This window comes from Xyrauchen texanus, chromosome 6 (assembly GCF_025860055.1).
Source record: "Xyrauchen texanus isolate HMW12.3.18 chromosome 6, RBS_HiC_50CHRs, whole genome shotgun sequence".
Classification (NCBI taxonomy): Eukaryota; Metazoa; Chordata; class Actinopteri; order Cypriniformes; family Catostomidae; genus Xyrauchen; species Xyrauchen texanus.
In genome coordinates this window covers 32,981,582-32,998,755 of record NC_068281.1, presented here as the reverse complement: position 1 = coordinate 32,998,755, position 17,174 = coordinate 32,981,582, and the positions used below count along the sequence as shown (strand labels likewise).

Sequence of the window (17,174 nt, the reverse complement as noted above, 5' to 3'; positions counted from 1 at the left end):
ACTGATGAGATTAGTAAATTATTTTCTACACTAAATCATGGTATCATATATGATGTTTAAATCTTGTGGCTATACTGTTGAAACAGTGAGTATCGTAGCATTTATGGACTGGCTCCATTCACTTCCAATGTAAGTGCCTCACTGTAACAGTCATTTTTGCTTTTACTTTTTTTTTTTTAAATAAACAAGAGATGAGTTGTATTTTCTGTGGTAATCAACATTATGCTGCAAATACTGTCTATTGAACTTGAATTTAACATTTCTTTAACACATGTAAGTGTCTATATAAAATACTTTTATACTTTTTTTCCCCAAAAAGGATATTGTGTCCAGCAATATTTCCTTATTCCATATATTATGTATTTTTGATAAAGTAGTCCAAGCTGCTGTTACTAGATTGGTCAGAAAGGGGCAAATTGATTTGACACTAAACTGTGGTCAACAAACCAGGAACTGCTTAATAGTCATGCAATTACAGGAAATAAATCAACACCTTGGAATGTTTGTTAAACAATCAATTGAACATTGAACAATACTGTATTATAACCATACTGTATAACTTGAGACTGATAGCACTGTGAAATTGGCTGCAGTAGGTGGAAAGTTCTGTGTGCTAACCTAAATTTAAATCACTGCCCCCAGTGACCGAAGAAATAAGTGTTAACCGTATGGGCACGTGTGAGCTCCACAGAGTGGCACCAAAATCAAGTATTTTTTGTAAATGATGTAAGCAAGAATGCACAATTTAATAAACTTTACCACCTAACCCAAAACCCAACCCTAAACCTAAGTGCCAATGGAGTAAAAATATTATTTTAGAGTGAAAATGCATCCTACAAATTGTGCTCACAATTGTTTAGACTATGTGAACGCATTAAGTTCCTGGTTACCATGGGACCAGATCCTGCTAGGCTGCTTGTGTAACACATTGTCAGTAGTGCTAGAAGGAAATGTGTTCAAGCTTGAATTGATGCAAAAATCAGTAATTTGTCTGAATGATGCTGATATCAGTGTACCTGAAATGTCATGTCAATTTCCTGTGTGATTATGTTAGATATATAGGATTTTAAACAAAGCCTCTTTATCCCTGGATATAATGTGAGTTACTGATGCCCTCTTTGAGTAGTGCTGAGCTCCACATCCATCTCAATCAAACATATTGTGAGCTTTTGCCTCTTGGCTCTGTTCTGTTAATCTGCACTTGTGGCTTTCACCTATCCTGTCTTTGACTTTGCTCTGTCTTTCTCTTGACATTTTCTCTCTCTCTATCTCTCTGTTGATTATATGGAAACCTCCTTTTCCTCTTGCTGTCCTCTCTGCAGGGAGTGCCTGGTTCCCAACCCTCCCCTCTTGCTCAGCTACCTCCTAACTCTAACATTATGGCCATGCATGGACAGGTAATCACACTCAGATAGATTTGACTCCATTTTATACCGATACCTCTAGACCAGTGGTTTCCAACCCTGTTCCTGAAGGCCCCTAACACTATTCATTTTGGAAATCTCCCTAATCAAATACACCTGATTCAACTCATCAGCTCGTTAGTGGAGACGCCAAGACCTGTATTGGATGTATCAGAAAAGGGAGATATACAAAAACGCATTGTGGATTTGAGCATTATGACATTGACTGTCTCTTTCCCTCATTTCTAGCCCTTTATGTCTCCGCGCTATGCTGGAGGACCTAGGCCAACCATCAGAATGGGTAACCCGGTATGCCCCACATTATAAAACACCTTATTTTGTCCTGGTTGTTTCTTTCACATTTGCTGATTTATCAAACTCTGTTTCTTTAGGCTCCTGGTGGGCAACCTTTACCTCCAAATATGATGGACTCTACACGACCAACAAGTAAGAAAGGTTTAATGGGATCATTGTGAGATAATGGTGAACTTTTCACCATTTTTAAGTTAAAGTCTCTCCCTTATTTAGTATATTTTAATATAACAATTCTGGCCATCCAACCAGCCTAGCATCCAGTTAGAACACACTAGCATCACCTAACAACCAACCAAACACCCTAGCAACCATTTAGTAATGCACTGTCTGTCTTTACCTCCATATATGATGGACCCTACATGACCAACAAGTAAGAAAGGGTTCTAAATGATAATTTACTTGCGTCAGTACATGACCACATTTGTCATCTCATTGACTCTCACTTTGAAGTGTAGTTGCTAATAGCATGTTTTCATTACTGAACCAAACAAAACCTGTCAGTGAGATAAAACCAAAAAATACTAAACTTTGAAATGATTGTGTGCTCAGGCCATCCAAACCTAGGTCCTATGCAGAGAATGCAAGCTCCTCGAGGAATGGGCCCTATGGGACCAGGACTACAGGTCTGGATCATAATTTGTCTTAAAGACTGTATTTCTCAACTCTCTTTCAAACCCTATTACCTTTGACCTAGAACCTATCTATGACCTTTACTCACTATACTAATTCTTAAATAAAAATGATTACATTTACAGTCTTTACCAGAGCATTCTTTCATAATCCTTTGTGTTTTCAGTATGTTTTTCTCTAAACTAACCGTGCTTGTTTTCTCTTCTCTCCTATCTCATGGTGTCATCTCGGGGGTGCTTGGTATCTTAGTCTGATCCTTGGTTATCATTACAGAGCTATGGCGGAGGAATGAGACCTCCAAACTCCATGGGCCCGGGAATGCCAGGAGTGCACATGTAAGGCCTTTCACAACCTATCCAACATAAACATTCAATTCTTTATCTAGCATTAGCAGTTTTGACAGGAAAGATGACTCGCAATTCCCAGTTGAGCATTCTGATTTGTGGATGTGCGATTTTTAGCTCCACTAGATTGACCAATCAGAATCAAGTTTTTCAGGGTGACGTGCACGTCAGTGGTCTAGGTTTATTCATTTGAAGAGTTTAAACATTTGGTTACACATTTATCAGTGTGATGCATGTCCACCTGAGCCTTTTAACATGAACAATGTACATCATTGTGTTGGCTTTCAAAACCACCAAGACCAAAATTACTAAGTGTAACTCCTACAGCTTTCAAGCTACATCCATTAAAATTGGTACAAACCTTCAGACTATTCGGACTCAGGTTGCTATTACTTTTCTAAATGATCGGACTTGAGGCGGTCACACACCAGATGAGAAGCGCTGCATTGCGGCTAGGACACAGCATGGGTATCAAACACAGTGCACGCTGATGCGGTTCTGGTGGCAGACAGTACACACAAAAGTTACCAAGGTTTTTCCCTCATTCAAGAATGACAAAGCTGGAGTAAATAATCTATGTCATCTGATAATGATTTGTGTCGAATTTAATGGAAAATATGCAAATTGTGCTCCGTGGAGTAGAAGAAATTTGAGCAGCCTCCGGAGTCGTAGCTGGGCGTACCTTCATTAAAAACAGTTGTTTTAAAATTTTAGAACGTGCCATGTTATCCGCCAGATGCGTCCGGTGTGTGACCCCCTTTACGGTTTTTGCACGACGAATTATCAAATTCCATAGACTTGCATTGACGGAATGGGCCAAGACTCTTTCATGGAATGTTAATGATTTCAAACTCCAACGGACAAAACAACTAACTTGAACACCATAGCAATACGTAGCAACCAGCTAGAACAGCCTAGTAACCACTTAGTAATGCAGTGTGTCTCTATACGTTTGACTTTAAGGCCTGTATAAACTTTTTAAATTCCCATTTTTAAACCTATTTTAAACAAGGCTTTGTGAAGCCAATATCAAAGTTTGTCATGACAAACTTTACCTATCTAGTTGTCATTATAGGCCAATTTTATTATTTAAAGCTTCAGAACAGGTGTTTTGTATTTCTCATTCGCCTTGACAAATCCAGAGTTAACTGTGAACACCTCAGAAATAAATCCTTTGATTCTGAAGTCTTGCACTGGCCTATAAAGAGCTTTATTGTTAAGGGGAAAAAAAGAGAAAATTAACAATTTGATGAGCACTGTCATTGTTCGTGAATACAGAGGTATAAACTGAACTGCTTGTCCTTGGTTTTATTTAGATTCTTGAACACTTCAGTCAGTCTGATTATGAACCAGAGACTTATTTGGTGTTAAAAAATAGAACTCGCTTTGTTTGTCTCAACAGGGGACCAGGAGCAGGTAGACCATGGCCTAATTCTAATAATGGAAACACAGTAAGAAATAATGAAATGCACTATAATCAAAACTTATTTTTAGGGTTTCTAGCAAACGTAGCTAATAACTTTTAATTTACCTTTTTCTTTCACAGATCCTATACTCCTCCTCATCCCCAGGGATGTATGTGGTAAGCCCCTAATTGACATTTGTTTGTGTTTTTTAATAATGAAATAAATTACCACCAATGTCTCAGTATGTTGTGTGTGTACTTCCACAGGGCCCTCCAGGAGGAGCAGGAGGAGGTGGCTGTCCTCCAGGAACGCCAATCATGCCAAGTCCAGCAGGTGACGGCTCTGTCTAATTACTATATGATACTTCATCTTTATAATATAGTGCACGAGTCGAATGGACCACTTTTATGGCCCATAAAATTAGAATAATAAGTGAAATAACATTTTTAAAAGAGTATATGTGATTAATTATTACAGATTCCACCAACTCAGGTGAAAACCTCTATACATTGATGAACTCAGTACCACCAGGAGGGAACCGATCTAGTGTGAGTTACTCCACTCTACCGCGCTGTCTGTAACTATGATGAAGTATTGCGACACTCTGAATTAATCGTCTCTTTGATCTTTCACTGTTTCTGTTCTCATGTATTTGGGTTTTAGTTTCCTATGGGCCCAGGGTCAGATGGCCCAATGGGAGGATTGGAGCCTCATCACATGAATGGCTCATTAGGTACAATTCGATTCACCATAGCAACTACAAAATTATTTTAAACAATGTTCTTTACCATCCAAATTAGACAAACTGAATCCCATGTGACGTGTAGCTCTGCAAATTAGACTGAATCTTGTCTAATTTTCTCTCTTTTTCTCACAGGCGCGGGTGACATTGATGGACTCCCAAAGGTATTATTAAACCTATCATATCGGCTGAAATTCTGTGAAAATTAGCAAAGCAAGTCTGCTCATGTTTGAACATGCCTCTGACTGAAAGATTAAAGACTGTGAGCTGTTTATTCTCTAAATTGCAGAATTCCCCTAATAATCTGAGTTGTATGAGTAACCCGTCAGGAACTCCAAGAGATGACAGTGAACTAAGTGGAAGCTTCCTCCACTCTTTCCAAAATGAAAATGTGAGACCCAAAACATACACGCAAAGATTGTTACATATGAAACAATAAATGAAAGATTTGAAGGCAGTTTGGATGCCTTTTAATGAACTTTTCATTTTTCTTCAGTACTCACCGACAATGACAATGAGTGTGTGATGAAGGATATCTCCAAGACACAAAATGCAGGTGTCACAAAGAACAGGGACCAACCCCACCAATTACCAGAGTGATGTCTAAGTTTAGTCTCACCTATCCATGAGAACCAAATCTTACACCAGCTCTGGTTGAGGTGGATGCTCTTCATTTCAACAAGGCCAACATCAGTGACTAAGAACTGAAGGATGTGCTCAGCTTACAGGAAGGACCTGTTTGAGTTGGGAGCACCCTTGTTATGTTACAGCCATTTGATTAATTAATTGTAATTTTATTTAAAATAGCACATTAAAGATAACTTTGCCCTGGTGCCAGCTCCTTAAGGAAGCCCTCTTTTTTTGGAGTGGATCTCAAACATACAAGACCATGACAACATCTACACTGTGGATTTATTGTGAAATATTTATTACATGGCTTCTTGGAGAGAACATGCACCATTTCTGTTTAACATTCCATTGGACTTTTTGAGGTCTAGTCTCCGATCTCCAAACACTGTAATGGCTTCCTCGAAAGTGAGTACAGTGAAATGGCTTTGACAGTAGCCGATTTGAAGGTATGGACCAGTGGAACTGCTGAAAGAATGGCAAAAAAAAAACTGCTGTCCTACTATCACCTACTTGGAAAGAAAATTGACTTTGGGATACATAAATCTATTTTATTTTCCTTTACTGTCTCATGCCATGTTTTTCCAAGGTTTGGTTATATATTTAACACTGAATTTAACTGCTAAAGCCTTTCTAATGTGTTGACAGGTTGGACATTTGGAGAAGTCTGTCATTTATAACATGATCGACTTTTTCATGGGAACCTCAGATGACTTTATTAAAGTGATAGATTACAAACAAAAATGACAGTCAGATTGAAGTGAATAAAGGGACGGATTTGCTGTATTTACTTCCACTGGACCTATAATCTATCAGGCTGACTTTTCACTACTTGATTCTTGTTCTTTGCAATCATTGTTTCTTAATTATGCTCCTGTGTGTGTGCTCCTTTCACATAACTGTGGATGTTTTGTATTTTGCTCATTGGCTTTTAATGTTTTTGTGTTATTGTAGTTTTATGTTTTCCATTTGCTCTTAGTCACATTTGAAGACTTTCTGCTTAAAATTATTTAGTTTAGTCTATTTTTATATGTTTTTTTTTTGCTAGTCAGTCACAGTACAGCCACACTTGACCTGTTACATTTGTACTATGTTAACCATTTAATTGTGTATATAGTTTATGTTCTTTGGAAGACAAAGTAAAAGGATTTGTGTACTTTTTATGATTAAATTATTTTTCTGTTTATACCAATCTGTTTTAAAATACCACTCTTTTTTCTGTTTCATATGTCTTCTACAAATAAATATATATGATACAAACTTTTCTTTCAATATTGGTTATGACCACTGATAATAACATTGCAAAGTGCAGAAGCTAAATGTAAATATTCTCAAAACTCAAGATGTGCAAAGGAATTTAATCATCAGTAAGGCTTTACATTCACACTTATTTATTTTTCAATTATGTGAGTTAAATGATATATTACAATACATGTTGTTATATTCTGGCAAAGGTGTTTTTGTCGCTGTTCATGCTGCTCCATGTAGGTAGAGTGCCAGGAACTTCTTGAAGGTGTTAGGCTGATATCCTGACAAACCAGCAGGAACCTAGAACAAAAAGTACAGTGTTTGCAGTGCATGCACCAAAACCAACTTGGGTGGGAGGTGTTACGCTTCGTGACTGTTTTCGCTGATCTTGCCCTCCTAGTCAGCGAGCCAGCCACACTTACAGATTAAAAACAGAGGGAAGGTGTTGCATTTAAGGACTGCCTATGACTTTTCTCAACGCTTCACTGTCACGCCCCATTTTCACAGCCAATCATTCTGAAGCTTTTGAATTCAAAGGTAATTTTTTATATTTCTCAAAGAGTCTGCAGCATCTGCTATGTTTTGTGGTTTGTTAAAGACATGTCCTGTTGAGAATGCACAGCAAAAGAAATTGCATCCTTTTCTTTCATAAATCTAAGGGTTCCCACTCTTTTCAAGGCACAATTTTCCAAGACATTTCCAGGACATTTTATGTGCACAACGAGCGTAATATTTAAGCAAAAACACATGTGTACATCTAAAGCTTTTATTTTGCCATTTCTGTGTGTTTTTGACAGAAGTTTCTCACCTCCAGATAAGCAGTTTGCTCAATGGCCTGGTGTGATTATTAATCCCCGTAAAGCTATGATTGAATTAAATAAATACAAAGTCTGTATATGCTGTACACTTCAGAGTGCTCTATGTCTATGTCATCTCACACACAAAATGATAATGATGAGGTGTTTGCAGTGTATTAGAGGCCGGCTCCACACAATCATTTTGAAGCGTGGATCACTTGCAGATTATATATTTATTCAATGAAATCACAGAGTATTTAGTTGAATTATTACAATAGGACATACCACAATTTTATTTTGATTAATTGTACATTCAAACATTAATTTTCATCCAAATATGTCTATTGCTCATGCCATTTTAATGACTAGATTTCATGTTTTCCGCATACTGCATGTGGTAACCACAGTATAAGCTGACTCCAATCATTGAATTATTGAAAAAGAATTCACAACCTGAGGTATTACGGCCAAATCACCACGATACCAACACAGTGTGAATTCATAATCAGAAAATCAGTGGTCCAACTGTCATCGTTGTCCAACTTGAGCTATTTTAATGATTCAAGTAGAGCAAAATTCAAGATAATGACAAACTTTTCAGGGTGACAGAATTTAGGTCAACTATTCCTTAAATGTATGACTTATTCTACTTATTCCTGACTTATTATTATACAATTTCTTGACTTTATATATTTTACTGGATCTTCTTTGGATTGTGGTGGCTGATAAAACTGAAGCATGATTCTAAACGCTGCCATTTCAAGAGAATCTGATCTCATATGTCTACCATTGCACACAAAATCTAAATCAGGACTTTCCAAGATCTTAATGCTTACTTGTCGAATTTACAAACCGAAAAGAAACTGGCTTTACCCCTTGTAGTAGTATGAAGTACATTTTGGACAGCCCATACTATATAAGCACACAGTAAGAATCACTTTTGAGATTAGTCCATCATTCACACAATCAAAATAAGTAAATAAATTGTTAGAAGCTAAGTCCTTCCCTGCACAACTTTCTTTTTGATTAGTGGCCGAACTTTGACAAACTCATAGAGAGGCTGATCCTCATCCACCCATGCCAGGTTCTTCACTCCATTGTCAGACTGCAGGTCAGTCATGCTGAGCTGGAACACCACAAACTGGAAGAGTTTAAAGTAGGGCTGTCGATTTAACGCGTTAATAACATGCAACACATTTTACAAAAAATAACGCTTAAAAACATTAACGCATTTAATCGCAATGCTTTCCTGAAAAATGCAATCTTGTAGTACCACCTCTTTACTCCAGAGGGCAGTAAGTGAAATTTCTGCTGTGTGAGCAACGCGCAGTTTATTACAGTGAACAAAACTTTAACAACCCTTAATCAGACACACAACACAAACGTGCGTTAAGTTCTTGCGTTCAAAACACTTGAAGGAGCGCAAATGCGAACCAAGGGATCTCAAGATGTGTTTAAAGATTGAGTGTTAAACTATATTTAACTTGACACAGTGACCTAAACATTTTATTTTTATGACGCAACACACCCGAGACACGACACAAGCATGTCTGAAGCAGGATGTATGGTCTTTACCAACAAGGTTAAGGAGGTGTCCTTTAAACTGTTACACCGTTTTTACCCAGTCAATCTTTATTTAAGAAACATGCTCCCTGAAATAGATCCACTTTGCTCCTTCAGTAATGCTGTAGATCACCTTTTTTTGGAAATGTGTCCACGCTGTAGTATTTTGGAGAAAATTTTGTTTGTTTGTATGTACCTCAATTTTAACTAGTTTTTCTTTGCTTTATAAAGACATTTTATTTGGTTTTCACAGTTTTGATAACTTAAGTTAATATTTGCTGATTAATCTGTTTATTTTTCTTGCAAAGTTTTTTTATACATAAATGTAAATTTATGTCTATAAAGCCCCTATTTTAACTTTTTTGTGAAGAATTGAAATATTATTTAAATACTCTTTGTACTTCCAACAACTCCAAAGCATTGAAAACCATTGCACTATGTAATGAATATAATGTCTTGGCATTATTGTAAAATATATCTGTAATATATAGTATAATAGTATAGTCTATGTATACCCCTGGCTTGTTTCTAAAAAAAAAAAATGTCTCGCAGGTGTAGATTGACGGGCTCTTAAACAAGCAATCTTAATAAATCTCCAGCTGATTGACAAATTCACTTGTGTAATGGATTGCTGTGAACTGTATGCCAATGATTGTCTTATGTTCAATAATATGGTAGTGAACAATACATTGTATTCTAAAGCCGCTATTTGAATGGTCTTATCAATGAGTAACTCATGTGCTAGAAGAATGTAATGCATTTTAATTATCTGAATATTTTTTATTATATATATATATATATATATATATATATATATATATATATATATATATATATATATATATATATATATATATATATGTATATATATATATATATATATATATATATATATATATATATGTATATATATATATATATATATATATATATGTATGTATATATATATATATATATATATATATATATATATATATATATATATATATATATATATAATTTTTTATATTTAAAGATAACTATGTATAATTATTTCATCATTATATATTGAATTATTGTTATATGAGGGGCTTTCTCAGCAAATATTTGTTTATGCAATTAATCGCGATTAATTAATCGGGACACCATGTAATTAATTCGATTACAAATTTTAATCGATTGACAGCCCTAGTTTAAAGCTTAGTCACCCGGCGAGACTGGACTCATAGTTACGTAACTCCGAGACTAAATTAGTTGCCACACTCTGCACCACAATAGGTTTCTCCAGAACTCTGGGCTCCTTATGCAGGAAGAGGGCAGAATGTTGTTAACCTTCGTCTCTACTTTATTATTATTACACACAAATTTAAAAAGTAATTTATTGAATAACAAATACTTCAAAGAGATGATCCCAAGCTTGTCATTTTCTGAATAAGTGTAATAAGATGTTCAAAACGTCAATATATACTTTTTTATACATACAAGGATCTTACCTCATACAGTGCTTGGGCTCGAGCCAGTGCGTTCCCAAAGGTGAACATTACCATATTAGCACGGAGCTGTTCAGGGAAAATTTATAGGGTGTTGCCCATCTCAACACAAAACAGCTGTTAGAGGTGATTTCACACAGGAGCCAACCCTTACCACATTCACTCTCTCTGCCTCGTTCTCCTCAGACGTCGCTCGGCCACACCCGCATCACCACAACAAGTATCTGTATCCACAGTAAAATGAGTCCTACATCGACATAACCTGAAAGGCTGCTTAGCCAGGAAGAATCCACTGCTTCAAAACCACCATAAAAAGCCAGACTACAGTTTGCAAGTGCAAATTTCTGGAGAAATTTCCTCTGGTCTAATGAAACAAAAATGTAACTGTTTGGCCATAATCACATTCGTTATGTTTAGAGGAAAAAGTGTGAGGCTTGCAAGCCGAAGAACACCATCCCAACCGTGAAGCATGGGGGTGGCAGCATTGTGTTGTGGGGGTGCTTTGCTGCAGGAGGGACTGGTGCACTTCACAAAATATGTAGCATCATGTGGAAGGGAAATTATATTGATATATTGAAGCAACATCTCAAGATATCAGACAAGAAGTTTAAGCTCAGTCGCAAATTGGTCTTCCAAATGGACCATGACCCCCAAGCATACCTCCAAAGTTGTGGCAAAATGGCTTAAGGACAACAAAGTCAAGGTATTGGAGTGGCCATCACAAACCCCTGACCTCAATCCAATAGAAGATTTGTGGGCAGAACTGAAAAAGCATGTGAGAGGAAGGAGGCCTACAAACCTGACTCAATTACACCAGTTCTGTCTGGAGGAATGGGCCAAAATTCCAGCTACTTATTGCGAGAAGCTTGTGGAAGGCTACCCAAAACATTTGACCCAAGTTAAACAATTTAAAGGCAACGCTACCAAATACTAACAAAGAGTATGTAAACATTTGACCCACTGGGAATGTGATGAAAGTAATAAAAGCTGAAAGAAATAATTATCTGTACTAATATTCTGACATTTCACTTTCTTAAAATAAAGCAGTGATCCTAATTCACCTAAGACATGGAAATGTTTTCTACGATTAACTGTCAGGAATTGTGAAAAGTTTAAATGTATTTGCTATGGTGTACAGTATGTAAACTTCTGACTTCAATTGCATAAATATGACATAATTAATGCAATTATTCAGACAATTAAAATGCATTAAATTATTGTGTCAAGCATTGGTTAGACATTACAAAAAGTGGCTTTAGAAAGCAATATATTGTTTGGTTTATTTCCATATCATAAAACATGAGCCTATCATTGGCCAACAGTCCACAGCACACAGACTTTTCATAAGGGTTTTTCTAAGGACACATCTATGTACACATGCATCAGACGGAATGCTTTTGGGGCGTCTCACTTCGGTTGCGTCACATCATAAACACAGCATATTTAGGATGCTGTGTAAAGTTAAACGTAGTTTGAAACTTGGATAAACACATCTTAAGACCCCTGCATTTGGCGTTATACTCTGTCCAGCTGTGTTTGATTGCAAGAAGGGATCCTCATCTTGAGCCTTCTGTGTGGTTTGTTGCCTTAACAGCTGCGCTTTGCCTGTAGAGGTGGAGTTGCGCTGACTGCCCCCTGCTAACTGAGTCTCGAAAATTTTCTGTCTGTCAGGTTACACAATTAATCGCACTGAATTAACACATTATATCGACAGCCCTAATTATTACATAAAATAATGCTCTACAGGTCATTAATATTTATTTAAATACAATTTTTTTAGTTTATACATTTTTTTTTTATTTAAGAAAACGATCTTATCCACAGATCCACTGCAGCTCCTTTGCAGACCTCTATTTGAAAACCTACATAAATTATTTGAATTCTAATTATTTGAGGACAGAGATGTTGTATGTAAAACAGGATAAGAACATTCTCAGTTCTTTTCACCAAATGACCAAACCTAACCCTTCCCAAGCTTAATGTGATTTCATGTCTATGTCAATATGGCCTTTCTATGTTGGTGGTGCGATGGGTTTTAGTGAAAAGGAAAATGTTAAGGGCCAGCAGTAGTTGGGAGATAAAACAGCCACCAAAGGGCAGATTTTGAGAGATATCAAAGAAGCTTTTATGAATTGCAGACCTCCCATGAACAGTATTAATTAATAAAGGCTTTACTGAGCCGCTCCCTGCTGGGGATGCAGACTGGCCTCTGTTTAAAGACCGTCGTTATATTCAACACACCATCAGAGCAACAAGACCTGGGCCAAATGCCACCTTCCACCTTGAAGCCGTTGAACCAATTATGCGGCGCTGGGTGAGAGAGGACAGTAGATGGTGTGAGGGAGTGTGAGTGATTCACACATGGGCATATTTATGATGTAGGGTACAATGGGGCTAAAGGCACACCTTAATGAAAATTACCTTTGTCCTGGTCCCAAAGTGTATCAAGACTCAAGAAATTATTTTATTTGTATTGAATACTGATGGAACAAAATTGGTGTAAAAAGAAATAACCACAGAAGGTTATTTTGAATCAAATTATTATTATATATTTTTTTAAAAAGGTGTCTCCCTCACTTTGGGTAAAAGGTCCCATGGAGGTCATATATATATATATATATATGGCCAGACTTGGGCGAGCGCGTCCGTGCTCTTTGAGAAGAAAAGGGGGCAGTGCGCATTTTTCCTGGAGGCGAAGAGGTCGACCTCCGCCTTGCCAAAGGTTTGCCATAACCACTGAACCGTCAGGGGGTGGAGAGACCATTCTCCTGGGAGAACCTTGTCTCTGGACAGCATGTCCGCTCCCTGGTTCAGGACACCTGGCACATGCGCTGCTCTCAGCGAGCGCAAGTGGTGCTGTGACCATGAGATGAGCTCCCTGGCCATAGAGTGCAGGGAGCTCGACCTGAGTCCACCCTGGCGATTTATATATGATACTACCGTCATGTTGTCCGTTCGGACCAGGACGTGTTCGTTTTTCAGGTACGGAAGCAGGGCTCTGAGAGCCAAGGCGACCGCTTTCATTTCCAGACAGTTTATATGTAGGCACTTTTCCGGGTTTGACCAAAAGCTGGAGACAGGCCTGCCCTCGTAAAGGGCCCCCCATCCTATTTTGGAGGCATCTGTCGTGATAATTTTTCTCTGTGTGTTCACGCCCAGACTCACGCCAGTTCGATACCAGTCGACGGCTTTCCAGGGTGTCAGGGCTTTTATACAGCCATGATTTGCTCTGATTTGCTCTGATTTGCTCTGATTTGCTCTGAAAAGTGGCCCGAGCGCCACGCGTGAGTGGGGACACGGCTCTTGAGCCAGCGTTGGAGAGGACGCATGTGCAACAATCCTAGCTGGAGTACAGCTGATGCCGAGGCCATGAGACCGAGCATCCTTTGAAATCGTTTGACGGGGGCGCGCGCGCCCGGTCTGAATGATATTGCAAGGCGTCGAATAGAGAGCATGCGCTCTGATGAGAGGCGCGCCGTCATCTGCACTGAGTCTAGCACTATTCCCAGAAAGGAGATATTCTGGCTGGGGGATAGCATGCTCTTTGCAAAATTGATTCTCAGACCCAGGCATTCTAGATGGCTGATAATCCAAGATCTGTGCGTCGTTAACTGACTCTCTGATTGTGCTATGATTAGCCAATCGTCGAGGTAATTCAGTATTCGCACTCCCCGCTGTCTCAGGGGGGAAAGTGCTGCGTCCATACATTTCGTGAATGTACGGGGGGCCAATGATAGGCCGAATGGTAGTACTGTGTACTGGTATGACTGTCCCTCGAAAGCGAATCTCAGAAAATGCCTGTGATGAGGCGCTATCGGAATGTGAAAGTAAGCATCTTTCAAATCCACTGATAGAAACCAATCCCCGGGGCGAACTTGCGCGAGGATATGTTTGGTCGTTAACATTCTGAATGAGCGAATCATTAAAGCTTTGTTCAGATGTCTGAGATCTAGGATGGGGCGGAGGCCACCGTCCTTTTTCGGGACGAGAAAATAGCGGCTGTAAAAACCTGCCTCGCTCATAGAGGGAGGAACAGTTTCTATAGCGCCCTTCTCTATTAGTTTGAGCACCTCGGTGCGTAGAACATGTGACACATCTCTCCTCATTTTCGTCTCGACCACCGCTGAAAAGCGGGGTGGTCTGCGAGCGAATTGAAGCGAGTAACCGTGTTTTATGTTCAAAACCCATTTCGGCATGTCGGGGCTTTTGCTCGCACAGATATGGGCTGAATGCTGGCTGGGGGCGTGTCGCAGTGACGTATGGGCCCCACCGGCAAATTGCCTTGTGCTAACACTGAGCTTACAGCTGTCAGAGGCGCGGGCGCGCGCTGAGCAGCCTTGTTGAGTGCCGAGTGCAGGGGTGCGTGTGAGATTACAGGCACGCGCGCTATCTCCGAAATGCTCGCAGCATGAGCTGGAGAAATGTTTGAAACTGTATGGACAGTGTTTTCAGGTGGGGGTGCATACATCGTAATAGGCACGCGCGCCACTGTCATAAAGCTTCCCGCTCTTAGCGGGGAGTTTCTTGGCTCGCGCGTCGCATCCGTGATGCTTGCGGCATGAGACAGAGAAATGTTTGAAACTGTATCGACAGTGTTTATGGGTGGGGGTGCATACATTGTAATAGGCACACGCGCCACTTTCATAAAGCTTCCCGTTCTCAGCGGGGAGTTTCTTGGCTTGCGCGTCGCATCTGTGATGCTTGCGGCATGAGACAATTATTTGTTTGAAACTGTATGGGCAATGCTTATGGGTGGGGGTGCATATACCGTAGTAGGCACGTGCGCCACTTTCATAAAGCCTCCCGCTCGCGGCGGGGGGTTTTTGGCTATGCATACAGTGTTTGTGTGTAGGGGTGCATGCATAGGGTTGCCACCTATGTCTGATAAAAAACCTGGACAAATCAATGACCCGGCCACAGCTTTGCTCACAAGTGAAAATGTCCATTAGACATTAGACTCAGAAGACACAATTGGTCGTTGTGCAGTAAGATTGTGCATAGTCGTGAATATTTTAAACATCTCAAGTATTCTCACTTATCTTACTTAACTTATAGCTTACCTGCTTGCTTTTGCTTTGCTAAAGAAATAAGTAGAGGGATGACATTAGATTTGCATTTACCATACCTTAGCCACATCTATAGCCACTTTTATTTAGTATGTCTCAATCAGACATTGGAATAACAAAATCATACATAAATGGGCCTTAGCTTACCTAGTCTAAGACTATGTAAGACTATGTACTAGTAGTCTTCCATCTATACTTGGCGTTTCCCTTTGCTGCAGCTATCAGTGGTTTCTGTTCTTCAATGAATGTCTTGAATTCAGTGCATGACAATTTGAAATTCAATCTGACCTGAAGCTCAGACTTCACCATTGCAAATGACAGTCTGTTTCTTTTATCAGACCAAACATCCTCCATATGACTGAACACTCTTTCTGCATAGGCATTACTGACTGGTATGGAAAAAACAAAAGCAACTACTTTCAACAGCTCAGTGGATTCAGTTGCCTTGCTAAAAAAATAGGCCCACTTTCTGTCTGGGGTAAGGTCTGTTGGAATGGTGTGTAATGCCTCATTCAGAATGATTACATCACCATACAGCTTGTCTTCTTCAACATCCAAGGCCAGTTTTTCCACTAAAACTTCCAACTCTGACCACTGGAGTGATTGTCCTCCGTGAAGGCTGAGACAGCCAATGTGTGCAAGAACCTGGTCATTGAAGTCAAATTTATCCTCAAGATACAGCACTGCCTTCTCAAAAAATCTGTCTACCAGGCTCCTGAACTGTTCCTGTTGCTGGGGTAAAAGGCTCCTCAGTATTTGTTTTGCTTTGCTGCCATAGAATTTGTCTGTGCGCCTTGCGATAAGCTGACTGTGCAATCGGTTCATCACAGAGTAAACGTCAATCACAGTAGCACTGTCACTCTCAAGCACCCTAATAGATGAATCAAATTCTTGCATCACATTGTGCATGAATGCCAGGATGCATTCAGCTACAGTACAGTCCACATTTTCTGCATCACTTGCACCACACACAAATGTCCAGATGATACTTGGGCAGTCCTCCTTTCCCAGGGATACAAAATAAGACTTTAAAGCTGGCCAACACTCTAAAATCCTCTGTATCGCTGGCAGCAAAGACAGCCAGTGTGTGGGGACATGCCTCAGAATCTCCCTGTATTTTGTATTAGTAAATTCACAGAAGTCCTTAAGCAATTCCACTTTTTAGCAGAACAACTGAATTCACTATACACCTTCAGCACAAAGGCCTCCACGTTACACCCTCCAGCACTAAAGACACGATTAGCTACTTTGACAGTGTTGTTTATGATGTGACACTTGCAATTGCCCTTCACAATTTGTGGGTTAGCTTCATTGAGTTTCTGAAAAACTGAGTTGTGCCAACCATAATTAACGGATGCGTTATCTGCACCATAGGCACTGATCTGGCTGACTGAAAGTCCATTGTTCTCAGTAATAGACACTATTTGTTTGAATATGGCTTCACTGGATTCGTTGGAGTCGTCGTAAAAGTCTAACAATCCATACTTCACTCCCTCGGATGCACAGAAATACTGGACCGTGTAGGGAAACAATTTTGTGTGCCCAGAATTGGACGCATCAGAAC

At 39.3% G+C, this 17,174-nt stretch overlaps 1 protein-coding gene across 4 annotated transcripts in view; it reads left to right on the top strand.

Annotated features, from left to right (window-relative positions):
* The window catches only part of LOC127644743 (single-stranded DNA-binding protein 3-like), a 46,983-nt gene extending 40,287 nt beyond the window's left edge, over positions 1 to 6,696 (top strand). Inside the window, exons 6-18 of one of the 4 annotated variants that reach the window (XM_052128087.1) lie at positions 1,323 to 1,397; positions 1,653 to 1,712; positions 1,796 to 1,850; positions 2,268 to 2,341; positions 2,622 to 2,683; positions 4,095 to 4,143; positions 4,239 to 4,274; positions 4,365 to 4,431; positions 4,576 to 4,646; positions 4,762 to 4,831; positions 4,976 to 5,004; positions 5,130 to 5,231; positions 5,337 to 6,696. In XM_052128087.1, coding sequence (XP_051984047.1) covers positions 1,323 to 1,397; positions 1,653 to 1,712; positions 1,796 to 1,850; positions 2,268 to 2,341; positions 2,622 to 2,683; positions 4,095 to 4,143; positions 4,239 to 4,274; positions 4,365 to 4,431; positions 4,576 to 4,646; positions 4,762 to 4,831; positions 4,976 to 5,004; positions 5,130 to 5,231; positions 5,337 to 5,366 — 780 coding nt within the window. In that variant the 3' untranslated portion in view covers positions 5,367 to 6,696. Of the gene's footprint in view, positions 1 to 1,322; positions 1,398 to 1,652; positions 1,713 to 1,795; positions 1,851 to 2,267; positions 2,342 to 2,597; positions 2,684 to 4,094; positions 4,144 to 4,238; positions 4,275 to 4,364; positions 4,432 to 4,575; positions 4,647 to 4,761; positions 4,832 to 4,975; positions 5,005 to 5,129; positions 5,232 to 5,336 lie in introns of all 4 variants that reach the window. The other 3 variants (XM_052128086.1, XM_052128089.1, XM_052128088.1) reach the window with 3 other exon arrangements.
* The last annotated feature ends 10,478 nt before the right edge of the window (positions 6,697 to 17,174 follow it).